The 27861-nt window shown below is 39.1% G+C and overlaps 1 protein-coding gene across 1 annotated transcript; it reads left to right on the forward strand.

Moving 5' to 3' along the window:
* The first annotated feature begins 261 nt into the window (after positions 1 to 261).
* On the forward strand, positions 262 to 26374 carry LOC109870830 (insulin-like growth factor-binding protein 2-B). The gene is made up of 4 exons (XM_020461481.2): positions 262 to 785; positions 20394 to 20560; positions 22749 to 22889; positions 24113 to 26374. The coding sequence occupies exons 1-4, from the start codon at positions 272 to 274 to the stop codon at positions 24290 to 24292; spliced, it is 1002 nt and encodes a 333-aa protein (XP_020317070.2). The 5' UTR covers positions 262 to 271; the 3' UTR covers positions 24293 to 26374.
* Positions 26375 to 27861: the final 1487 nt, after the last annotated feature.

Here is a 27861-nt window from a genome sequence, read left to right on the forward strand (position 1 = left end):
GGATAATCTTTCACTAGGGACAGCAGTGCAGCCTAAGATAAAATATAACGCTTTCTTATTAGAGATAATATCATTAGAAAGCACACAGCAGGCTCTTGCTATTATAGAAGCATGGATATTAACACACAAGCACATAATTATTCAAATATTGACATTGTACAATTTGTTCCTTCAATAATTTGTAATCCATTGCACACAAACGTTATGTAAGGGACAACCCACTACTAGATGCATGTAGTCACCTTCGATTCTGACATGCACTATCAGAAACATGACAGGTGATAGGACCCTGAGGCTTGCACCACTGGGTCTCTCTCATGTTTGCTATGCTAACACAGATGACAGTTGCACTTTTGGACACAACGTTTACATCCTTATCTTTTCATGTTACTCTTTAATAAACAGTACAGCTAGAGGCAGAATGGTGCTATATTTTAGCTGCGGTTTGTTTCTGCTTACGTTACTTGTTCTGCCGGGCCTATTGCTTGGGGACTTGGTATTTTATTGTCCGAAATGCACTGCGGAGCGCCAAACTGCATGTCCTAAGCTCGCCACCAACTGTACTGAGATAGTCAGGGAGCCCGCCTGTGGCTGCTGTCCGGTGTGTGCCCGGTTAGAAGGTGAATTCTGTGGCGTCTACACACCGAGGTGTTCCACAGGGCTGCGTTGTTATCCCACTGTAGATTCAAAATTGCCCTTGGAGCAGCTGGTTCAGGGGTTAGGGCGATGCTCACAAAAAGTGGACACAGTACCCAACCGCACTGAAGAGCAACGGGACACGAGTGGTAAGTAACTAAACTGTCACTAAGAGAAGGTTATCATTAATTTAGGGTAAGTATTCTGTGTTATACATAGGGCCCTGTGTTTTGGTTAATCATGTCACATGACCTGGATTTGAACCTTTATTTTAAGCCTTTTCCAGAAATGAGAATTAGACAACAAATTACAGCATTTTTCTGAGGATGGGGCTGGACCATCTGATATAAAAACAAAAGGGGACAGTTTAATGAAAATGATTTAAATAAAGAGTAAAACCCAGGTCATGTGACATGATAAAACAAAACATAGTGTGTGAGTTATTTAATTGGCCACAAAGGTCTCCACACAATGAAAGTGCATGGCATCTGCTAAATGTCATGTCACATAACCTGGTATCATACGGAATATATATTGCTTCTCTGGGTGTTTCTATCATAATTAGATCAGCAATATATCTAGTGTATTTTTTAATGGCTTCCATTGTTAAGCAGCATGCAACAATTCCTTCATTAGTTGTAAATGGCACCAGGCCAGAGGCAAAACATGTATTTTGTTTCTCCAAACCAAAATATGTATTCAAATGGGTCACTATTGATATCTGGGAATACATGTTGACATGGTATGTTTGGACTAACTGGTAGATGCTATTGATCTTTGAGGCAAAACAAGCTTTTTTGTCAAACTTCTTTTTTTTCATATCATTTTGTTTCTTAGAGAGTAGATCAGCTTTAATATTGCAGATAGATTGTACCTTCCGTCAATGTAATTGTCTGCATCATTTCCAATCCCCCATAAAAAACATGTTGAGTGGAGGATGGGACTAAAAACAAACAAAAGATAACTACTGTAAATTATACTGTGTCCGTAAAATGTATATACTGTAGTATGTAAAAGCTGGAAGTAGAAGCCTAAGAGTTATTGTCCATTCGTTTACTCCAATAAGGGGAAAATAAGTACCAAAATATATATCTCCCAACACCATCAAGATTTGATTTATTTTTGTCATATATTTTTCAACTGTGCTGTGATGTTTCACAAAAGTTCTGAACCTTTCTAGGCTCATAGATTCTACAGATTGTAAATTAAAGATGCCATTTTTTGCTAAGAGTATTATTATATTATTAATCGATTGACTATGACTTTTTAATCCCCCAGCAGTGCTATTTGCAGAGTTATCTCCAGGTAAATGTTGCAATTATTCAGCCATTCCTGAACTTGCGACCTAAAACAAGCTACATATGGACAGTACCAAAACAAATAATTGAATAATTCTGTCTAATAGCAGCAACATCTGCAGAGCTGGGATTGTTGTATCACCCATAAATATAACATTATATTGGTTATTTGGTATAATAATTTCACAAGAATTGAAATAGAACATTTTTAAACCTTTGGAATCCAGCGTTTCTTTGTGTATCAGTTCATAAACCATGTGCCATGGAATCGGTACATTGAAAATCTCTTCCCAATTATTTTACAATCTATATGACACAGCTTTTCAATTTTTTGGTCCTTAAATTAAAATGGTCAATTTTTTTTATTCAGGACAATTTTCTTTAGCCAATGATGGTCTTTAATGCAGGGTCATCAGACAAGTTCCCTACTTTCTCCCCCTTCCACTTTCCTCTTCCATTTTTGCTGTAATGCTGCAATTAGTTGGTTGTAATTTTGAGTAAAGCAGACATTTCCATATATTGTTTTTTCCTGCATGTGACATAACTCCACCAGTCCTATTATGACATCATTTACAAAGATTATACTTATTTTTTTCTTTCAAAAATATAGTTTTTTTTTATCCATTAGTATATATATTTCATCATGTTTGGCTGACCCCATTTCTCTGATTTCTTTAGACGGAAAGTAAATGTTTAACAATTTTCCCCCTTTTCTAGTTCCCAGAGCAGAGGTCAAACATGAATACTGCTGGCAGTAACTCTGTGCCATCTGACATACAGCATACCCTTCACATTTCCATTTCATGAGCCAGTCAAGATGAGCTATCAGTTATCTTTTACTTGAGGGGAAGTGTCCCAGATCTACCACCTTGGGGCTCTCTCTCTACATCCTCATTAATTAGTTAGCACGTCATACACCCATACACAGTATTCCTCTTTTCACCCTCCATCGTGTGTTTGTTTGATAACAGTTGCTGTTATTGGCATGACATCACATCTTGTAGCAAATTGAAGAGCTGCATGAACTCATGCACCATGTGCTTTCGTTCCCTAATACACAAAAAAACTTGAGAGTACACACAGTACACCCTTAACTCAATGGTTTCACTCATCACTTTAAAGGGATTATGTGCTTGGATGGATATTTAAACCTTTGTCCTCATCTGCCTGAGTGCACATTGCACAGGCTGGAGCTGCATTCAGTCTCTCAAAGACACTGTTCTGACACAAAAACATTCCCAGATGTGGAAGAGTTAATAGTGGCAGTTTGTTTGGAAGGAATCAAATCCATGTTCCTGTTGTCGCTCCATGACTGATGTTTGACCATAAGTCTGTTTAGGGTTGCAAAGTTACCTGCATTTTACCAAAGTTACCAGAAACTTCAGTACCTTTGGTAATGAACAGAACATCTATGGCAATCGATCGTAGCTTTGATCATTTATAATTAAATAATTGCACATATAGTATTCATGTATTATATTTGTGTCCATGTTGTTCATGAGTTTCTAGTAGATTGACCATATGGTTGAAGAGGAAATGGCCTAACTCATTTTTAAAAAGCATGTCATCAACAATGATTATTATTTTTAAATAACAATGCAACTCTTCCAAATATTGAATTTTTTTCACAACTGCCACCAGTTTGACGACAAAATATTGACAACAAACACATATTGACATAGTAAAATAAATACATTTGTAAAAAAAAAAAAAAAATGCATAAAGGATATTTGATGCTGAAACCCTCCCACTAAACACCAATCACAAAGTTCATGGTTTGTATTTAGGATAATGTTTTACAGCTTTGGCTTTCTATTGTTTATTTTAAAATCATCTTATTTAATTATTTCATATATATTTTACATGTGATAAAGCCACACAGAGGAACAGAAAATTCTTACAGACACCTGTGATAATCAGTAGTACCTAACAGGGCCACTAGATGTCTTGTGGTAAATTACAATCCTTGAAAGATACCAAAATTCTGATAGTTTACTGGTAAACTGAGAATGTTTTCAATAATACACCCTCTCTTGCGACCCTAAATCTGTTTTTGAACCCTAAATCTATTTTTGAATCTCTATTTTCTCTCTTTCTCCTCTCAGTGTGTTGTCTTTGGACTGGCATTGCCCTTGTAGCCCTGCAGGTAATGGTGTGCTCAGACTTGGTGTGCTCACACCCCTACAGGTGTTTTATTACTGTGTGAGTGCGTGCATGTGTGTGTGCGTGTGCGTGTGCGTGTGCGTGTGTGTGCGCGTGCGTGTTTGTGACAGAGCGAGAGATAAAGATAGAGAGGGAGGGAGTGCTCTGGGTGGAAGCTGCATTTTAGTACATGTGACCCTCAAGACACACCCTTTAGGTGGATAAAGAACTCCCTTTTCCAGGAAGGCAATCAGATGATGTTCTCCTTAATTGAATGCCATTAGCTTTACATTGAACCTGTTCTGAAAGGAGAAGCTATGGGCCAGGAGAGTTGAAAAAGGTGGTTTTCTAAATGAATCAAATACTGTATGTTTTAAAGACGGAGCTCACAATAGTCAAAAACGGCAACTTGTTATCATAAGTTAGCCTATTTTAGCACATCCTAATCTTGTTCATCAGACTTCCTCCCAGTGACCTCTCAGAAGGTCTGGTAGGCCAACACTTCAAACATGGCCTTTGTTGGGCCAGTGGAAAGTTCTGGAAAATGTCCATAAGCTAATATAAAAAGTCAGGGAGAAAGTCCAGATGCATAGCCATTGGCTTAACACTCATCAATCATCTCCCACAACACCTCCCCTGTCTTGTGTATGTCTGTGTATGTTCGCCTTTTCTGTGCTCGTCTGATGCAACGTGGAGATTTCATCAAATTTAGCTTGCTGTTTGAGTCCATTATGTCGTTTGTTTTAGGGTTGTTAGTTTTCCCAACGATTCCGGCACATATTGATCACAGATTTGGATGATATATAACCAGCAACGCTGCTATATTACGCTAGCTAGATTTCAGCCACTCAAGTAATGTTGAATGAAAGTTTTTGCTAGCACACCACATGTTTCTGATTCACAGTCGTGTGATTCGCTATGTTCAAATAATGACAAATACTGAAGTTCACTCCCATAAAGGACACCTTTTGGTTTATTGGTGTTCCAGGCTCATATGCACAATTAGCCCGGGGACAAGGTTAGGCACATCATGACTATTCCCGCAGGATAACTTTGTGTGACTTTTTGTGAACTTCCTGTGATTTATTGCAAGTTTTTTTTTTACCATAAGTAAGCCACGTTGCAATTGACACATACGACAGCCATGCCTCTCCTTCCCTTTGGAATAATTGCTAAGTCATCAAATACAAGACTTCTGGACTTTTGACTTTGAAGAGTTGGAAGAAGCAGCAACTCATCTAATGTTCGGGGTTTTTTGGCTCGACAAAACCTACTCAATTATTTAACTTGTTTGAAGTGGTTTAGCCTCGAGTGTGGCCTAATACTGTTAAGTATGGACATTTCCTTGGCAGACAAGGAAGGTTTTATTTGGAACATACTGTAGTTACCACATTTTGAGAGCACAGTTCTACTGTAAATGACAACCACTATCGAGAAAGTAAACTAACATCGTAAATGACATTGTAAACACTGTATATTACTCACTCTTAGTATATTGCTGATTTGAGCAGTGACTGTGTACCCAAAATCATTCAGTCCCCAGTTCAGATGACTTTCCACAGGTAAGAAGCAGTTTCTATGGCCAAGATTGGATCACCACGAGTGTTGCAAAGTGACTCTAACAAGCTGAAACGTGTATATTTCTGTTTGAAAAGTGTAATTTCAACAGCTTCTGCCACAGTGCATTTTAGCATTAAATCTGGGTCACCTTTATTTGGACTGCCAGAACACTATACTCTCTACTGCTGAGGACATTTTGACCTGACATTTTGACAGCCATCCCTGACATTTTGAGGAGAAGCATACTGAGTAAAGTCATGCCAAACTAGATATGAATACCCCCTCTCTCATTCCCTTGTTCTCTTTCACGCTCTCTCTCTCGCTCGCTCGCTCGCTCTCTCTCTCGCTCACTCTCTCCGACTCTCCCCCTCTTTCTCTCTCTCTTTCCGACTCTTCCCCTCTCTCTCTCACTCTTGCTCTCTCTCAGACACTCAGGCACGGTCACTGTACTCTGTATGAATACCTTTGTCGAGTCATCGGGTTGCTCTCCCTCCCAGGAGTGATTTAATGTCTCAAAGCCATACTCCTCAGTTTGTGCCTCCCTAATTACAGATAAGAGTTAGTGGAGTGAGACACACACACACACGCTCACACAGTGCCCCCGGCAGGTAGTTCACCTCCCCTGAGAAGGCAGGCAAAGAGTCCTAACTCAGCAAGAAAACCAGACTAAAAATGCTTCCATTCTGTGCTCATTTCCCGTGACATTTCACTCCTTAGTAAACAATATAGTCACCAGTGTTCTCTATTAGAATAGCAATATTCAGCTAAGTTATAAACATAGTTTCTGGGTTTCAAGAAATGAATGGGAAATGAGTGTAAGAACATCAGAATGGAGACATTGTGTAATATTGAGCTTCCTACACTGCATTGTTGGTGTCACGTCCTGACCTTAGTTCCTTTTTTATGTCCCTATTGTTTAGTTTGGTCAGGGCGTGAGTTGGGGTGGGCATTCTATGTTTTTGTTCTATGTTTTCTATCTCTATGTGTTTGGCCTGGTATGGTTCCCAATCAGAGGCAGCTGTCTATCGTTGTCTCTGATTGAGAACCATACTTAGGCAGCCTGTTTTCCCACTATGGGTTGTGGGTAGTTCTTTTCTGTTTTGTGTTGCTGCACCTCACAGGTCTGTTTTGTTTTCGTTTCACTCTTTGTTATTTTGTTTAGTGTTTCTGTTCCTAATAAATAACATGAACACTTACCACGCTGCGCATTGGTCCGATCCGTCATACTCCTCGTCAGAAGAGGAGGAAAATCGTTAGTTGGGCCAATTCAGCCTGCTCTTAGTAAGCCGAGCGATGCTGCAAAAGGCCAGTGTGAAAGACAGTGTAACTGGGCCAGCATGAAACATTGTAACAGGGACAGCGTGAAAATCAAATCAAATGTTATTTGTCACATACACATAGTTAGCAGATGTTAATGCGAGTGTAGCGAAATGCTTGTGCTTCTAGTTCCGACAATGCAGTAATAACCAAAGATAAATCTAACCTAACATTTTCACAACTACTACGTTATACACACAAGTGTAAAGGGATATAGAATATGTACATAAAAATATATGAATGAGTGATGGTACAGAATGGCATAGGTAAGATGCAGTAGATGGTATCGAGTACAGTATATACATATGAGATGAGTAATGTAGGGTATGTAAGCATATAAAAGTGGCATTGTTTAAAGTGGCTAGTGATACATGTATTACATAAAGATGGCAAGATGCAGTAGATGGTATAGATTACAGTATATGGATATGAGATGAGTAATGTAGGGTATGTAAATATTATATTAAGTGGCATTGTTTAAAGTGGCTAGTGATACATCTTTCCATCAATTGTTCCATTATTAAAGTGGCTGGAGTTGAGTCAGTATGTTGGCACCAGCCACTCAATGTTAGTGGTGGCTGTTTAACAGTCTGATGGCCTTGAGATAGAAGCTGTTTTTCAATCTCTCGGTCCCTGCTTTGATGCACCTGTACTGACCTTGCCTTCTGGATGATAGTGGGGTGAACAGGCAGTGGCTCGGGTGGTTGTTGTCCTTGATGATCTTTATGGCCTTCCTGTGACATCGGGTGGTGTAGGTGTCCTGGAGGGCAGGTAGTTTGCCCCCGGTGATGCGGTGTGCAGACCTCACTACCCTCTAGAGAGCCTTACCGTTGTGGGCGGAGCAGTTGCCGTACCAGGCGGTGATACAACTCGACAGGATGCTCTCGATTGTGCATCAGTAAAAGTTTGTGAGTGCTTTTGGTGACAAGCCGAATTTCTTCAGCCTCCTGAGGTTGAAGAGGCGCTGCTGCTCCTTCTTCACCACGCTGTCTGTGTGGGTGGACCAATTCAGTTTATCCGTGATGTGTACGCCGAGGAACTTAAAACTTAATACCCTCTCCACTACTGTCCCGTCGATGTGGATAGGGGGGTGCTCCCTCTGCTGTTTCCTGAAGTCCACGATCATCTCCTTTGTTTTGTTGACGTTGAGTGTGAGGATATCTTCCTGACACCACACTCAGAGGGCCCTCACCTCCTCCCTGTAGGCCGTCTCGTCGTTGTTTGTAATCAAGCCTACCACTGTAGTGTCGTCTGCAAACTTGATGATTGAGTTGGAGGCGAGCATGGCCACGCAGTCGTGGGTGAACAGGGAGTACAGCAGAGGGCTCAGAACGCACCCTGTGGGGCCCCAGAGGCCCAGCGTCTCGAGCTTGATGACAAGTTTGGGGGGTACTATGGTGTTAAATGCTGAGCTGTAGTTGATGAACAGCATTCTAACATAGGTATTCCTCTTGTACAGATGGTTTAGGACAGTGTGCAGTGTGGTTGCGATTGTGTCGTCTGTGGACCTATTGGGGTGGTAAGCAAATTGGAGTGGGTCTAGGGTGTCAGGTAGGGTGGAGGTGATATGGTCCTTGACTAGTCTCTCAAAGCACTTCATGATGACGGAAGTGAGTGCTACGGGGCGGTAGTCGTTTAGCTCAGTTACCTTAACCTTCTTGGGAACAGGAACAATGGTGGCCCTCTTGAAGCATGTGGGAACAGCAGACTGGGATTAGGATTGATTGAATATATCCGTAAGCACACCAGCCAGCTGGTCTGCACATGCTCTGAGGACGCGGCTGGGGATGCCGTCTGGGCCTGCAGCCTTGCGAGGGTTGACACGTTTAAATGTTTTACTCACATCGGCTGCAGTGAAGGAGAGTCCGCATTTTTTGATATCGGCCGTGTCAGTGGCACTGTATTGTCCTCAAAGCGAGCAAAGAAGTTGTTTAGTCTGTCTGGGAGCAAGACATCCTGGTCTGCGACTGGGCTGGTTTTGTTTTTGTAATCTGTGATTGACTGTAGACTCTGCCACGTACCTCTTGTGTCTGAGCCATTGAATGGCGACTGTACTTTGTCTCTATACTGACGCTTAGCTTGTTTAATTGCCTTGCGGAGGGAATAGCTACACTGTTTGTATTCGGTCATGTTTCCGCTCACCTTGCCCTGGTTAAAAGCAGGGGTTCGTGCTTTCAGTTTCGAGCGAATGCTGCCATCAATCCACGGTTTCTGGTTTGGGAATGTTTTAATCGTTGCTATGGGTACGACATCGCTTATGCACTTGCGAATAAACTTGCTCACCAAATCAGCGTATTCGTCAATGTTGTTGTTTGATGCAATGCGGAACATATCCCAATCCACGTGATCGAAGCAATCTTGAAACGTGGAATCAGATTGGTCGTACCAGCGTTGAACAGACCTGAGCGCAGGAGCTTCCTGTTTTAGTCTCTGTCTATAGGCTGGAAGCAACAAAATTGAGTCGTGGTCAGCTTTTCCGAAAGGAGGGTGGGGGAGGTCCTTATATATATATAAACACTTATCTCCCTCGCTAGCTTTAAGCACCAGCTGTCAGAGCAGCTCACAGATTACTGCACCTGTACATAGCCCATCTATCATTTAGCCCAAACAACTACTTCTCCCTCTACTGTATTTATTTATTTATTTTGCTCCTTTGCACCCTATTATTTCTATCTCTACTTTGCACATTCTTCCAATGCAAAACTACCATTCCCGTGTTTTACTTGCTATATTGTATTTACTTCGCCACCATGGCCTTTTTTGCCTTTACCTCCCTTATCTCACCTCATTTGCTCACATTGTATATAGACTTATTTTTCTACTGTATTATTGACTGTATGTTTGTTTTACTCCATGTGTAACTCTGTGTTGTTGTATGTGTCGAACTGCTTTGCTTTTTCTTTGCCAGGTCGCAATTGTAAATGAGAACTTGTTCTCAACTAGCCTACCTGGTTAAATAAAGGTGAAATAAATAAAAAAATTATAAAAAATATGCATCGAGGAAGTTATAATAACAGTGATCCAGGGATTGACCAGCCCTGGTAGCACAATCAATATGCTGATTGAATTTAGGGAGTCTTGTTTTCAGATTGGCTTTGTTAAAATACCCAGCTACAATGAATGCAGCCTCAGGATATGTGGTTTCCAGTTTACATAGAGTCAAATAAAGTTTTTTCAGGGCCGTCGATGTGTCTGCTTGGGGGGGAATATATGCGGCTGTGATTATAATTGAAGAGAATTCTCTTGGTAGATAATGCCGTCGACATTTGATTGTAAGGAATTCTAAGTCTGGTGAACAGAAGGACTTGAGTTCCTGTATGTTGTTATGATCACACCACGTCTCGTTAACCATAAGGCGTACACCCCCGCCCCTCTTTTTACAAGAAAGATGCTTGTTTCTGTCGGCACGATGCGTGAAGAAACCAGCTGGCTGTACCGACTCCGATAGCGTGTCTCTTTTGAGCCATGTTTCTGTGAAGCAAAGAACGTTACAGTCTCTGATGTCTCTCTGGAATGCTACCCTTGCTCGGATTTCATCAACCTTGTTGTCAAGAGACTGGACACAGCTTGACCATGTGGTAATAAAGATTAGGCATGTTATCAACAATAGATAAGATCTTGCTACCATGGTAAGGTAAATACCTGTCTATTTGTGGAAAAATCACCCTGATTAACTCTTCAGTCATATCCCTGTTTACCTTTGTGCTTATGGTCTTGCCTACACCTAGTGAAAAGTGATTGAAATAATTTGAGAAAATAATGTTACAATTTATTTGGAATGGCAAGCAAAAAATTAAATGGGCCTATTTATAAAATGAATATGAATAGGAATTAATAAGAATTCAGAAGGCAGACATGATTAAATATTAAAGCATTAGACCTCTCTCTAAAGGCTTCAGTCATACAAAAGTTATAATTAAATCCAAACTGGTTTTCTAACAAATTAGTAAGAATGTCTCACACCATGTTCAAGAATGGCCTTTTCCTCTTTATTCAGATTACAAACTCTCACATTCAGTTATTTGAAAAGAAAAACATCTCCCAAATATAGCTATTTTTAGAACAAGGCAAAGAAAGTTGGTTGCAATTTCAATTTAATCCACCAGAGAAGAACAAATAAATAACACAACAATAATAAAACAAATATACCAACTGATAAAAACACATAATACTATAACAACAATGTATTGAAAAAGAATCTTCATCAATGATGTCATAAATAGGACTAGTGGAGTTATGTCACAAATGCAGCTATAACAACAATGTATTGAAAAAGAATCTTCATCAATGATGTCATAAATAGGACTAGTGGAGTTATGTCACAAATGCAGCTAACAAAAATGTATTGAAAAAGAATCTTCATCAATGATGTCATAAATAGGACTAGTGGAGTTATGTCACAAATGCAGCTATAACAAAAATGTATTGAAAAAGAATCTTCATCAATGATGTCATAAATAGGACTAGTGGAGTTATGTCACAAATGCAGCTATAACAAAAATGTATTGAAAAAGAATCTTCATCAATGATGTCATAAATAGGACTAGTGGAGTTATGTCACAAATGCAGCTAACAAAAATGTATTGAAAAAGAATCTTCATCAATGATGTCATAAATAGGACTAGTGGAGTTATGTCACAAATGCAGCTATAACAAAAATGTATTGAAAAAGAATCTTCATCAATGATGTCATAAATAGGACTAGTGGAGTTATGTCACAAATGCAGCTAACAAAAATGTATTGAAAAAGAATCTTCATCAATGATGTCATAAATAGGACTAGTGGAGTTATGTCACAAATGCAGCTATAACAAAAATGTATTGAAAAAGAATCTTCATCAATGATGTCATAAATAGGACTAGTGGAGTTATGTCACAAATGCAGCTATAACAAAAATGTATTGAAAAAGAATCTTCATCAATGATGTCATAAATAGGACTAGTGGAGTTATGTCACAAATGCAGCTAACAAAAATGTATTGAAAAAGAATCTTCATCAATGATGTCATAAATAGGACTAGTGGAGTTATGTCACAAATGCAGCTAACAAAAATGTATTGAAAAAGAATCTTCATCAATGATGTCATAAATAGGACTAGTGGAGTTATGTCACAAATGCAGCTATAACAAAAATGTATTGAAAAAGAATCTTCATCAATGATGTCATAAATAGGACTAGTGGAGTTATGTCACAAATGCAGCTATAACAAAAATGTATTGAAAAAGAATCTTCATCAATGATGTCATAAATAGGACTAGTGGAGTTATGTCACAAATGCAGCTAACAAAAATGTATTGAAAAAGAATCTTCATCAATGATGTCATAAATAGGACTAGTGGAGTTATGTCACAAATGCAGCTATAACAAAAATGTATTGAAAAAGAATCTTCATCAATGATGTCATAAATAGGACTAGTGGAGTTATGTCACAAATGCAGCTAACAAAAATGTATTGAAAAAGAATCTTCATCAATGATGTCATAAATAGGACTAGTGGAGTTATGTCACAAATGCAGCTATAACAAAAATGTATTGAAAAAGAATCTTCATCAATGATGTCATAAATAGGACTAGTGGAGTTATGTCACAAATGCAGCTATAACAAAAATGTATTGAAAAAGAATCTTCATCAATGATGTCATAAATAGGACTAGTGGAGTTATGTCACAAATGCAGCTAACAAAAATGTATTGAAAAAGAATCTTCATCAATGATGTCATAAATAGGACTAGTGGAGTTATGTCACAAATGCAGCTATAACAAAAATGTATTGAAAAAGAATCTTCATCAATGATGTCATAAATAGGACTAGTGGAGTTATGTCACAAATGCAGCTAACAAAAATGTATTGAAAAAGAATCTTCATCAATGATGTCATAAATAGGACTAGTGGAGTTATGTCACAAATGCAGCTATAACAAAAATGTATTGAAAAAGAATCTTCATCAATGATGTCATAAATAGGACTAGTGGAGTTATGTCACAAATGCAGCTAACAAAAATGTATTGAAAAAGAATCTTCATCAATGATGTCATAAATAGGACTAGTGGAGTTATGTCACAAATGCAGCTATAACAAAAATGTATTGAAAAAGAATCTTCATCAATGATGTCATAAATAGGACTAGTGGAGTTATGTCACAAATGCAGCTATAACAAAAATGTATTGAAAAAGAATCTTCATCAATGATGTCATAAATAGGACTAGTGGAGTTATGTCACAAATGCAGCTAACAAAAATGTATTGAAAAAGAATCTTCATCAATGATGTCATAAATAGGACTAGTGGAGTTATGTCACAAATGCAGCTAACAAAAATGTATTGAAAAAGAATCTTCATCAATGATGTCATAAATAGGACTAGTGGAGTTATGTCACAAATGCAGCTATAACAAAAATGTATTGAAAAAGAATCTTCATCAATGATGTCATAAATAGGACTAGTGGAGTTATGTCACAAATGCAGCTATAACAAAAATGTATTGAAAAAGAATCTTCATCAATGATGTCATAAATAGGACTAGTGGAGTTATGTCACAAATGCAGCTAACAAAAATGTATTGAAAAAGAATCTTCATCAATGATGTCATAAATAGGACTAGTGGAGTTATGTCACAAATGCAGCTATAACAAAAATGTATTGAAAAAGAATCTTCATCAATGATGTCATAAATAGGACTAGTGGAGTTATGTCACAAATGCAGCTATAACAAAAATGTATTGAAAAAGAATCTTCATCAATGATGTCATAAATAGGACTAGTGGAGTTATGTCACAAATGCAGCTATAACAAAAATGTATTGAAAAAGAATCTTCATCAATGATGTCATAAATAGGACTAGTGGAGTTATGTCACAAATGCAGCTATAACAAAAATGTATTGAAAAAGAATCTTCATCAATGATGTCATAAATAGGACTAGTGGAGTTATGTCACAAATGCAGCTAACAAAAATGTATTGAAAAAGAATCTTCATCAATGATGTCATAAATAGGACTAGTGGAGTTATGTCACAAATGCAGCTATAACAAAAATGTATTGAAAAAGAATCTTCATCAATGATGTCATAAATAGGACTAGTGGAGTTATGTCACAAATGCAGCTAACAAAAATGTATTGAAAAATAATTTTCATCAATGATGTCATAAATAGGACTAGTGGAGTTATGTCACAAATGCAGCTATAACAAAAATGTATTGAAAAAGAATCTTCATCAATGATGTCATAAATAGGACTAGTGGAGTTATGTCACAAATGCAGCTATAACAAAAATGTATTGAAAAAGAATCTTCATCAATGATGTCATAAATAGGACTAGTGGAGTTATGTCACAAATGCAGCTATAACAAAAATGTATTGAAAAAGAATCTTCATCAATGATGTCATAAATAGGACTAGTGGAGTTATGTCACAAATGCAGCTATAACAAAAATGTATTGAAAAAGAATCTTCATCAATGATGTCATAAATAGGACTAGTGGAGTTATGTCACAAATGCAGCTAACAAAAATGTATTGAAAAAGAATCTTCATCAATGATGTCATAAATAGGACTAGTGGAGTTATGTCACAAATGCAGCTATAACAAAAATGTATTGAAAAAGAATCTTCATCAATGATGTCATAAATAGGACTAGTGGAGTTATGTCACAAATGCAGCTAACAAAAATGTATTGAAAAAGAATCTTCATCAATGATGTCATAAATAGGACTAGTGGAGTTATGTCACAAATGCAGCTATATCAAAAATGTATTGAAAAAGAATCTTCATCAATGATGTCATAAATAGGACTAGTGGAGTTATGTCACAAATGCAGCTATAACAAAAATGTATTGAAAAAGAATCTTCATCAATGATGTCATAAATAGGACTAGTGGAGTTATGTCACAAATGCAGCTAACAAAAATGTATTGAAAAAGAATCTTCATCAATGATGTCATAAATAGGACTAGTGGAGTTATGTCACAAATGCAGCTAACAAAAATGTATTGAAAAAGAATCTTCATCAATGATGTCATAAATAGGACTAGTGGAGTTATGTCACAAATGCAGCTATAACAAAAATGTATTGAAAAAGAATCTTCATCAATGATGTCATAAATAGGACTAGTGGAGTTATGTCACAAATGCAGCTATAACAAAAATGTATTGAAAAAGAATCTTCATCAATGATGTCATAAATAGGACTAGTGGAGTTATGTCACAAATGCAGCTAACAAAAATGTATTGAAAAAGAATCTTCATCAATGATGTCATAAATAGGACTAGTGGAGTTATGTCACAAATGCAGCTATAACAAAAATGTATTGAAAAAGAATCTTCATCAATGATGTCATAAATAGGACTAGTGGAGTTATGTCACAAATGCAGCTATAACAAAAATGTATTGAAAAAGAATCTTCATCAATGATGTCATAAATAGGACTAGTGGAGTTATGTCACAAATGCAGCTATAACAAAAATGTATTGAAAAAGAATCTTCATCAATGATGTCATAAATAGGACTAGTGGAGTTATGTCACAAATGCAGCTATAACAAAAATGTATTGAAAAAGAATCTTCATCAATGATGTCATAAATAGGACTAGTGGAGTTATGTCACAAATGCAGCTAACAAAAATGTATTGAAAAAGAATCTTCATCAATGATGTCATAAATAGGACTAGTGGAGTTATGTCACAAATGCAGCTATAACAAAAATGTATTGAAAAAGAATCTTCATCAATGATGTCATAAATAGGACTAGTGGAGTTATGTCACAAATGCAGCTAACAAAAATGTATTGAAAAAGAATCTTCATCAATGATGTCATAAATAGGACTAGTGGAGTTATGTCACAAATGCAGCTATAACAAAAATGTATTGAAAAAGAATCTTCATCAATGATGTCAGAAATAGGACTAGTGGAGTTATGTCACAAATGCAGCTATAACAAAAATGTATTGAAAAAGGATCTTCATCAATGATGTCATAAATAGGACTAGTGGAGTTATGTCACAAATGCAGCTATAACAAAAATGTATTGAAAAAGAATCTTCATCAATGATGTCATAAATAGGACTAGTGGAGTTATGTCACAAATGCAGCTATAACAAAAATGTATTGAAAAAGAATCTTCATCAATGATGTCATAAATAGGACTAGTGGAGTTATGTCACAAATGCAGCTAACAAAAATGTATTGAAAAAGAATCTTCATCAATGATGTCATAAATAGGACTAGTGGAGTTATGTCACAAATGCAGCTATAACAAAAATGTATTGAAAAAGAATCTTCATCAATGATGTCATAAATAGGACTAGTGGAGTTATGTCACAAATGCAGCTAACAAAAATGTATTGAAAAAGAATCTTCATCAATGATGTCATAAATAGGACTAGTGGAGTTATGTCACAAATGCAGCTATATCAAAAATGTATTGAAAAAGAATCTTCATCAATGATGTCATAAATAGGACTAGTGGAGTTATGTCACAAATGCAGCTATAACAAAAATGTATTGAAAAAGAATCTTCATCAATGATGTCATAAATAGGACTAGTGGAGTTATGTCACAAATGCAGCTAACAAAAATGTATTGAAAAAGAATCTTCATCAATGATGTCATAAATAGGACTAGTGGAGTTATGTCACAAATGCAGCTAACAAAAATGTATTGAAAAAGAATCTTCATCAATGATGTCATAAATAGGACTAGTGGAGTTATGTCACAAATGCAGCTATAACAAAAATGTATTGAAAAAGAATCTTCATCAATGATGTCATAAATAGGACTAGTGGAGTTATGTCACAAATGCAGCTATAACAAAAATGTATTGAAAAAGAATCTTCATCAATGATGTCATAAATAGGACTAGTGGAGTTATGTCACAAATGCAGCTAACAAAAATGTATTGAAAAAGAATCTTCATCAATGATGTCATAAATAGGACTAGTGGAGTTATGTCACAAATGCAGCTATAACAAAAATGTATTGAAAAAGAATCTTCATCAATGATGTCATAAATAGGACTAGTGGAGTTATGTCACAAATGCAGCTATAACAAAAATGTATTGAAAAAGAATTTTCATCAATGATGTCATAAATAGGACTAGTGGAGTTATGTCACAAATGCAGCTATAACAAAAATGTATTGAAAAAGAATCTTCATCAATGATGTCATAAATAGGACTAGTGGAGTTATGTCACAAATGCAGCTATAACAAAAATGTATTGAAAAAGAATCTTCATCAATGATGTCATAAATAGGACTAGTGGAGTTATGTCACAAATGCAGCTAACAAAAATGTATTGAAAAATAATCTTCATCAATGATGTCATAAATAGGACTAGTGGAGTTATGTCACAAATGCAGCTATAACAAAAATGTATTGAAAAAGAATCTTCATCAATGATGTCATAAATAGGACTAGTGGAGTTATGTCACAAATGCAGCTAACAAAAATGTATTGAAAAATAATTTTCATCAATGATGTCATAAATAGGACTAGTGGAGTTATGTCACAAATGCAGCTATAACAAAAATGTATTGAAAAAGAATCTTCATCAATGATGTCATAAATAGGACTAGTGGAGTTATGTCACAAATGCAGCTATAACAAAAATGTATTGAAAAAGAATCTTCATCAATGATGTCATAAATAGGACTAGTGGAGTTATGTCACAAATGCAGCTATAACAAAAATGTATTGAAAAAGAATCTTCATCAATGATGTCATAAATAGGACTAGTGGAGTTATGTCACAAATGCAGCTAACAAAAATGTATTGAAAAAGAATCTTCATCAATGATGTCATAAATAGGACTAGTGGAGTTATGTCACAAATGCAGCTAACAAAAATGTATTGAAAAAGAATCTTCATCAATGATGTCATAAATAGGACTAGTGGAGTTATGTCACAAATGCAGCTATATCAAAAATGTATTGAAAAAGAATCTTCATCAATGATGTCATAAATAGGACTAGTGGAGTTATGTCACAAATGCAGCTATAACAAAAATGTATTGAAAAAGAATCTTCATCAATGATGTCATAAATAGGACTAGTGGAGTTATGTCACAAATGCAGCTAACAAAAATGTATTGAAAAAGAATCTTCATCAATGATGTCATAAATAGGACTAGTGGAGTTATGTCACAGATGCAGCTAACAAAAATGTATTGAAAAAGAATCTTCATCAATGATGTCATAAATAGGACTAGTGGAGTTATGTCACAAATGCAGCTAACAAAAATGTATTGAAAAATAATCTTCATCAATGATGTCATAAATAGGACTAGTGGAGTTATGTCACAAATGCAGCTATAACAAAAATGTATTGAAAAAGAATCTTCATCAATGATGTCATAAATAGGACTAGTGGAGTTATGTCACAAATGCAGCTATAACAAAAATGTATTGAAAAAGAATCTTCATCAATGATGTCATAAATAGGACTAGTGGAGTTATGTCACAAATGCAGCTATAACAAAAATGTATTGAAAAAGAATCTTCATCAATGATGTCATAAATAGGACTAGTGGAGTTATGTCACAAATGCAGCTATAACAAAAATGTATTGAAAAAGAATCTTCATCAATGATGTCATAAATAGGACTAGTGGAGTTATGTCACAAATGCAGCTAACAAAAATGTATTGAAAAAGAATCTTCATCAATGATGTCATAAATAGGACTAGTGGAGTTATGTCACAAATGCAGCTAACAAAAATGTATGGAAATGTCTGCTCTACCCATCATTACAACCAACTAATTGCAGCATTACAGCAAAAATGGAAGAGGAAAGTGGAAGGGGGAAAATGTAAGGAACTTGTCTGTCGGCTCTGCATTAAAGACCATACTTGGTGAAATATAATTGTGATAAATAAAAAAGTATACCAGTTTCATTTAAGGACCAAAAAATTGATAGCAATGCAATATAGATTGCAAAATATTTGGGAATAGATTTTTGGCATCCCGATTCCATGGCACATGGTTTATGAACTGATAGCAAAACGGATTCAAAATATAGAATTTTTTTATTTCAATTATTATACAAAATTCTTGCAACCAATAGATTGTTATTTATATACAACCTTCCCAGTTCTGCAGATTTTGCTGGGAAAAGACAGAATCATTAGATCATTCGTTTTTTTTTGCCAGACACCCATTTTCAGGTCTTGCCATAGATTTTCAAGTTGATTTAAGTCAAAACTGTAACTCGGCCACTCAGGAACATTCACAGTCATCTTGGTAAGGAACTAGATTTGGCCTTGGGTTTTAGGTTATTGTCCTGCTGAAATGTGAATTCATCTCCCAGTGTCTGGTGGAAAGTAGCCTGAACAAGTTTATCCTCTAGGATTTTGCCTTGCTTAGCTCCATTCTGTTTATTTTTCATCCCGAAAAACTCCCCAGTCCTTAAAAATTATAAGCATACCCATAACATGATGCAGCCACCACTATGCTTGAAAATATAGAGTGGTAGTCAGTAATGTGTTGTATTGGATTTGCCCCAAACATAACACTTTGTATTCAGGACAAAAAGTGAATTGCTTTGCCACATCTTTTGCAGTATTAATTAGTACCTTGTTGCAAACAGGATGCATGTTTTGGAATATTTTTTAGTCTGTACAAGCTTCCTTCTTTTCACTATATCAATTAGAACTGTGGAATAACTACAATGTTTTTGATCCATCCTCAGTTTTCCCCTATCACAGCCATTAAACTCTGTAACTGTTTTAAAGTCACCATTGGCCTCATGGTGAAATCCCTGAGCGGTTTCCTTTCTCTCCAGCAACTGAGTTAGGAAGGACAACCGGTATCTTTGTAGTGACTGGGTGTATTGATACACCATCCAAAGTGTAATCATTTACTTTACCAGGCTCAAAGGGATATTCAATGTCTGCTTTTTTTTACCAATCTACCAATATGTGCCCTTCTTTGCAAAGCATTGGAAAACCTCCCTGGACATCTGTGTTTGAAATTCACAGCTCGACTGAGGGATCTTACAGATAAATGTGTGAGCTACAGAGATGAGGCATTCATTTAAAAATCATGTTAAACACTATTATTGCACACAGAGTTCATGCAACTTATTATGTGACCAAATGTTTGCTCCTGAACTTATTTAGGCTTGCCATAACAAAGGGGTTGAATATTTATTTACTCAAGACATTTTAAAACTTTTCATTTTTTATTAAAAGTTAAAAATATCACACTTTTGACAATATGGGGTATTGTGTATAGGACAATTAAACTCAGGATGTAACTCAACAAAATGTGGAAAAAGTCAAGGGGTGTGAATACTTTCTGAAGGCACTGAACTAAGCCTGTGTGTGTGTGTGTGTGTGTGTGTGTGTGTGTGTGTGTGTGTGTGTGTGTGTGTGTGTGTGTGTGTGTGTGTGTGTGTGTGTGTGTGTGTGTGTGTGTGTGTGTGTGTGTGTGTGTGTGTGGACCTATAGGGGAGCTGCCGGGCACTGAGGGCCCCACTATGAAGAAGCCGACCAAAGATGGCAGGTTCTGGATATGGTCCAAAGATATGGCTCCAAAGCAGGCCCAGAACGAGCTCAAAACCAAGATGAAGACCAACAACTGTCCCGAGGAACCTAAGACCCAGCAGCCCATGAATGTCAGGAAAAACCATTACAAAAAAAAAGAAAAATACGTCTTTGTTCACATCTGCTATTCGAGAGATACAATTCAGAAACTTAATGAGCATTAGTATTATCGAACTACATAGTTTAGCTCTAAGCGTTGGATTTTGGTAGGGTTAACTGATTCTAGAACTGTGTCATAGGAGCCTCCCTTCCTCCCTAAACATGCTGCTGTGTAAGTTGATTACAGTATAGAAAGTGGTATTTGTAATTCAACTATCCGTAGTTTATTGAATACTGGCCTTAATGCAGAGGTCAGTGGTGACCCTGGTCGGCATGGTATTTGGTACGGCAGTGCCCTCGCCTGGACACACGCTGGCACGCTCACACAGATTGTTATTTATTCAAATAAATTATTCCGATTATTTATTTTAATACTGCAATTGGTATAACCGTCAAAAATAGACAGCATTTTGACCATCAATACATTTCTATTACAAAGTAGAAATACCAAACCCGAGTTGTGGGTTTGCAGAGGGACAACTAATCTGAAGATTCACTATTTTTACAGCCTGCTGGAATGGTTAAAGATGCATTTTCTGTTTCCGTGAGTTGTCAGAGTATGAGGTAGATAGTGAGATCATCATTTTCTCCAACTAGAGATTAGAAGACTTGTTAAATTTAGAGGAGCCTGCTTTTCTACATTATCCTTCCCTCAACAGAATGTGTTAGAACTATGCATCCATATGGTATTGTAAGATCTAAATAAGATCGCTGGCAGGCCATGCCCCACTCCTCCCAGGCCAAGCCATCAGAGGACACACTTTGACCCACTATGATGCTTGTCAGATACACTACTGTACAGTATAGAGCAAACCTACAGCCATCAGCTCTGTTACGCTCCGGCACATGTCATACAAACCTTCAGCCCTCAGCTCTGTTACTCTGGGCACCTGTCATACAAACCTTCAGCCCTCAGCTCTGTTACTGGGCATCTGTCATACAAACCTTCAGCCCTCAGCTCTGTTACTCTGGGCACCTGTCATACAAATCTTCAGCCCTCAGCTCTGTTACTCTGGGCACCTGTCATACAAACTTTCAGCCCTCAGCTCTTTTACTCTGGGCACCTGTCACACAAACCTTCAGCCCTCAGTTCTGTTACTCTGGGCACCTGTCATACAAACCTTCAGCCCTCAGCTCTGTTACTCTGGGCACCTGTCATACAAACTTTCAGCCCTCAGCTCTTTTACTCTGGGCACCTGTCATACAAACCTTCAGCCCTCAGCTCTGTTACTCTGGGCACCTGTCATACAAACCTTCAGCCCTCAGCTTTGTTACTCTGGGCACCTGTCATACAAACCTTCAGCCCTCAGCTCTGTTACTCTGGGCACCTGTCATACAAACCTTCAGCCCTCAGCTCTGTTACTCTGGGCACCTGTCATACAAACCTTCAGCCCTCAGCTCTGTTACTCCGGGCACCTGTCATACAAACCTTCAGCCCTCAGCTCTGTTACTCTGGGCACCTGTCATACAAACCTTCAGCCCTCAGCTCTGTTACTCTGGGCACCTGTCATACAAACCTTCAGCCCTCAGCTCTGTTACTCTGGGCACCTGTCATACAAACCTTCAGGCCTCAGCTCTGTTACTCTGGGCACCTGTCATACAAACCTTCAGCCCTCAGCTCTGTTACTCTGGGCACCTGTCATACAAACCTTCAGCCCTCAGCTCTGTTACTCTGGGCACCTGTCATACAAACCTTCAGCCCTCAGCTCTGTTACTCTGGGCACCTGTCATACAAACCTTCAGCCCTCAGCTCTGTTACTCTGGGCACCTGTCATACAAACCTTCAGCCCTCAGCTCTGTTACTCTGGGCACCTGTCATACAAACCTTCAGCCCTCAGCTCTGTTACTCTGGGCACCTGTCATACAAACCTTCAGCCCTCAGCTCTGTTACTCTGGGCACCTGTCATACAAACCTTCAGCCCTCAGCTCTGTTACTCTGGGCACCTGTCATACAAACCTTCAGCCCTCAGCTCTGTTACTCTGGGCACCTGTCATACAATGCAATCCTTTATTTGCTGTATGGTGCTGACTTGAATGTCTAAGTTCAACAGTCATGGAGACAACTTGCTGCTATAACAGACAATAATATCTTACAGTAGGCCTGCCTTGTGCTGCTGATGGTCTATTTCTGAACTTTTGTATTTGGTCGGTGCTATTCAGGGCCCTTGTGCACAGGAGCTGGAGAAGGTGATGGAGGAGATCTCCAAGATGAGCTTCCATGATAACAGGGGACATGTTGATAATCTGTACCAACTCAAATTCCCCAACTGTGAAAAGATAGGCCAGTACAATCTCAAACAGGTAAGTCTCAAATCGTTGATATGTTTAATGCAATTTATCCTTGTTAGCTCAACTCTTTCTGGTAAAAGGGTCAACTGAAAATGGTTGAAGAAAAACAATGTTGTCGTGATTTTCTTTTTATCCGCACGCACGCACGCACACACGCACGCACGCACGCACGCACGCACGCACGCACGCACGCACACACACACACACACACACACACACACACACACACACACACACACACACACACACACACACACACACACACACACACACACGGTAGAGGCACAGTGTGTGTGTAAAAGTATACCCCCTCACCCCCCGCCCTCACTCTCACCCACCCTAAGCCCGCCCTCACTCTCACCCACCCTAAGCCCGCCCTCACTCTCACCCACCCTAAGCCCGCCCTCACTCTCACCCACCCTAAGCCCGAGAATGGGGTGATGTTTTTAACAGAGTTACAAGGTAATATTTGCAGACAGACTGTAGCAAGGCATTGGGAAGATTTCCACACTACACCAGTCAAAACATTGGTTACCAATGATAATTTTCTCAGTTTCCTCTGCAAGCTTGTCTTTGTTGCTGGAACGACCCACTTATTTTTAGAATGTGGTCAAAACAATGATATGACATATCTGTATTCTGAACATACAGCATCAAGGCATCTGTCTGAAGTTGTAAGAGAGAGAAAGAATGAATGAGGGCATTGTTTTGATGACAAAACCCCTCGGTTCCCAGGGCTCAAAAAATACTGCACCTCCAACAACACTTAATCGTTCGGTAATCATCTTGTTCCTCTGGTTAATACTGTAACTGTCACTTTTTGTTCTTTCTCATTGAAGGAAAAATGAAGTGTGTTTTTGGCTCTCTCTCTCCTCCCCTTATGTCCCTATCCCCCGGATCCAGTCCCGCGCAGTGGAGTTATGACCTCATTCTCGGGATAGAGAGGAGGGTCTCCACAGGGAGGATGGGGAGCAGGGGAGGGGTGGTTGACACAGGGGGGATGGGGGGCATGACATGAGGATGGGCTGTTATTGGGGGGGGCAGAGCCTCACCCCTCCATCTCACCTCATCCCGGCCAATCCAAACGCAAACGCCCTCCAGTTACGTCGCCCCCACCAGCCCCCTGAAAACGCCCCATCTGACTGGATCCAGGGCCTCATTAACCCTCCACCTCTCTCCATCACCCCATCGTCCTCCTACCCTTTTCTCTCTCATTTTGCCCTTGTGTGTTCCAGTGCCACATGTCCACCCATGGTCAGCGGGGTGAGTGCTGGTGCGTTAACCCCTTCACGGGTGTCCAGATCGCCCAGTCCACCAAGGTGCGGGGGGACCCCAACTGCAGCCAGTATGTGGATGAGCAGGAAATGGAGACCGGAACACAGTCCACTGCCGTCCTGCAGATGGCAGAGATATAACAGCACTTCACTCACACACAGATACCCCCCCCCCCCCCCCCCCCCCCACAGTGGAACGGTCCAAATTGACTGACAGCTGACATAGCTGTCATGTGCATGGGTTTCTTTCAATGTAGCTGTTACCTGTCCCTTGCCCACTAAGATGCAAAAGAAAGATAAACTCGCCAAAGGTGACTGAGTAAAGGGTCTGAATGATTATGTAAATGTGATATTTCAGTTTGTTATTTTTGATACATTAACAAAAAATTCTAAAAACCTGTTTTGCTTTGTCATTATGGGGTATTGTGTGTAGATTGATGAGGGGAAAACAACTATTTAATACATTTTAGAATAAGGTTGTAAAGTAACAAAATGTGGAAAAAGGTCTGAATCCTTTCCGAATGCACTGTATTCTTTCCGAATGCACTGTATTTGCCTAAAACTCCATTTTTTTGAGAAATGGGGGGTAAAATAATATACGTTTCTAAAACTCTCATCCCTATGGAACGAGTGCAACCAAAACAATAGTCATCTCCAACACAGCAAAACGTTTAGTCAAAACAAATTTTGAGCCCGGGCTACACACCGACCAAACACAAAACACAACCTATTGACTGCCCACCATTGAAAGTCAATCAGCAATCAAGTTGTCCTTACCATGGACATGTCTGATGTGAAGGGGGAAACTCTTGCAATATTCGTAGCAACTTTCCTCTCGTGATTTTCCTCAGTGGAATGGCCTCAGGGCCAACCAAGAGAAACGGTTTACCCCTCTTTGCTTTGGGGAAAGGACCAACAAAATCCACCAGAACCCTGCTGAAAGGGTTGTGAAAAGCAGAAACAGACTGCAAATGTGCAACCGGTAACAGCTTGGTTCGGTGTACCCATCATCTGGCAAACGCGATGATTTACAGTAAACCATAACATCCTGTTTCAGACCAGGACAGAAGAAGTTACGCAAAATACATTCATATGTCTTGTTGAGCCCAAGACTATGGGTCTTGTTGAGCCCAAGACTATGGGTCTTGTTGAGCCCAAGACTATGGATCTTGTTGAGCCCAAGACTATGGGTCTTGTTGAGCCCAAGACTATGGGTCTTGTTGAGCCCAAGACTATGGGTCTTGTTGAGCCCAAGACTATGGGTCTTGTTGAGCCCAAGACGGCCATACTACCATTGTGAGCCAACCTCAGTATCTCTTGTCAAAGCGCAACTGGAACGACGTGAGACACACTGGGCCAATTAGACCACCATCTCTGTCAAAGTAACCCACATGAACTTCATCAAACTCCTCCTCTGGATGTATATCAGCAAAAAAAGAGGGAAGAGGGAAACCTTTTTACTCTGCTCAGCAATCAAATGCTTCCTAGTCATCGAAGTATTGCATGTAGGTACCCTTTCTTCCTTCAGTGGTCCTACAAACTCGCTTACCTTTGACTTGCTACTTGCAACTTTCTTAGACATAGTACGTGTAACGGCACATGTTGGGGACAATCTAGGGTACTTTTCTGATAACCCATCACTCTGGGTTCCTTACAAATGACAGGATTTGGCACGACCTTCTCTCCAGGCAAATCATTTCCCAAAATGAATGAGACCCCCTTCACCGGTAGGCTAGGCCTCACTCCCCCGACAACGGAAATAAGATCAGACTCGAGTTCCAAGTTATACAAAATAACTTTCATGCGACCAATCTCCACGCCTTGTACTAACACATTGTAACCAGTTGCTGAAGTGTCAGACAAAGGCAAAACACCCTCCTAATTGAAGTACTGGGCTGGCCCAGTGTCTCACAGTATCTTCACCGGCTGCTTAACAGCATCTCCACTCTGCAGAGACACAAACGCGTCTGAAACAAAGGGTTCATACACACCTTGTTTAGGAGATACACCAGTCCCAACCAGAGAATTAATGTGCTGGTGTGCTCCCACAAGAAGAAATGGCTTTTTCTCTTTATAATTTTATGTTTCACCTCAGGACACAGAGACAGTTTGTTCTTTCTAACGGCAGTAATGACAAGCTGGTGGATACGAAAAAACTGTTTTCTGCCGATCTTTATCTTTGTGTACTGTAAAAATTGATTAAAATCTTGCAGTATTAGGTGAGTTCTCTGGATTGCTTCTTACGTAGGGATTACTACTGGGTGCTTTGTTTGTGAAGGTAGGTTTATGTGTCAACACAAACTCATCTGCAAGACATGCTTGTTGTCTTGCCAACTCAACATGCCTATGTGATTCTGTCTTCATAATTTACGGAACTGTTTTCTGTATACCTCTGGGACCAACTCGTAAGGCTGAAGGATAGCTGCTTAAACAGTGTCATAATCTGAACTCTGGTCAAGAGATAAAGTGGCGTACACTTTCTGAGCTTTTCCCACAAGAACACTTTGAAGGAGCACTGACTAAATATCTCATGGCCATTTTAGGGATGTGGCAATCCCCTTAAACTGAGTAAAATATACGTCCACCTCCTTTTTTGTTGAAAGGCGGTACAAGTCAGCTGTTTCGACCAAGATCAAACTCTGTTGAGGGTGCAGGATTGCTTGACTGGATGGCCTCTCTTGTAATCGAATGGAATGTTCAAGTCTTTCTTGTTTGGCTGCATACTCATCTTGTCTTTCCCTGTGCTGTAGTCTCTCCTCATCTTGTCTTTCCCTGTGCTGTAGTCTCTCCTCATCTTGTCTTTCCCTGTGCTGTAGTCTCTCCTCATCTTGTCTTTCCTTTGCTGTAGTCTCTCCTCATCTTGTCTTTCCCTGTGCTGTAGTCTCTCCTCATCTTGTCTTTCCCTGTGCTGTAGTCTCTCCTCATCTTGTCTTTCCCTGTGCTGTAGTCTCTCCTCATCTTGTCTTTCCCTGTGCTGTAGTCTCTCCTCATCTTGTCTTTCCCTGTGCTGTAGTCTCTCCTCATCTTGTCTTTCCCTGTGCTGTAGTCTCTCCTCATCTTGTCTTTCCCTGTGCTGTAGTCTCTCCTCATCTTGTCTTTCCCTGTGCTGTAGTCTCTCCTCATCTTGTCTTTCCCTGTGCTGTAGTCTCTCCTCATCTTGTCTTTCCCTGTGCTGTAGTCTCTCCTCATCTTGTCTTTCCCTGTGCTGTAGTCTCTTCTCATCTTGTCTTTCCCTGTGCTGTAGTCTCTCCTCATCTTGTCTTTCCCTGTGCTGTAGTCTCTCCTCATCTTGTCTTTCCCTGTGCTGTAGTCTCTCCTCATCTTGTCTTTCCCTGTGCTGTAGTCTCTCCTCATCTTGTCTTTCCCTGTGCTGTAAGTCTCTCCTCATCTTGTCTTTCCCTGTGCTGTAGTCTCTCCTCATCTTGTCTTTCCCTGTGCTGTAGTCTCTCCTCATCTTGTCTTTCCCTGTGCTGTAGTCTCTCCTCATCTTGTCTTTCCCTGTGCTGTAGTCTCTCCTCATCTTGTCTTTCCTGTGCTGTAGTCTCTCCTCATCTTGTCTTTCCCTGTGCTGTAGTCTCTCCTCATCTTGTCTTTCCCTGTGCTGTAGTCTCTCCTCATCTTGTCTTTCCCTGTGCTGTAGTCTCTCCTCATCTTGACTTTCCCTGTGCTGTAGTCTCTCCTCATCTTGTCTTTCCCTGTGCTGTAGTCTC

This window comes from Oncorhynchus kisutch, linkage group LG2 (genome assembly GCF_002021735.2).
Source record: "Oncorhynchus kisutch isolate 150728-3 linkage group LG2, Okis_V2, whole genome shotgun sequence".
NCBI classification, from domain to species: domain Eukaryota; kingdom Metazoa; phylum Chordata; class Actinopteri; order Salmoniformes; family Salmonidae; genus Oncorhynchus; species Oncorhynchus kisutch.

Coding starts and splice junctions, on each gene's coding strand:
- LOC109870830 (XM_020461481.2), top strand. CDS start 272: ATGACAGGTGATAGGACCCTGAGGCTTGCACCACTGGGTCTCTCTCAT. Junction 786..20,393: donor AGAGCAACGGGACACGAGTG/GTAAGTAACTAA, acceptor GTGGACCTATAG/GGGAGCTGCCGGGCACTGAG. Junction 22,890..24,112: donor GCCAGTACAATCTCAAACAG/GTAAGTCTCAAA, acceptor TGTGTGTTCCAG/TGCCACATGTCCACCCATGG.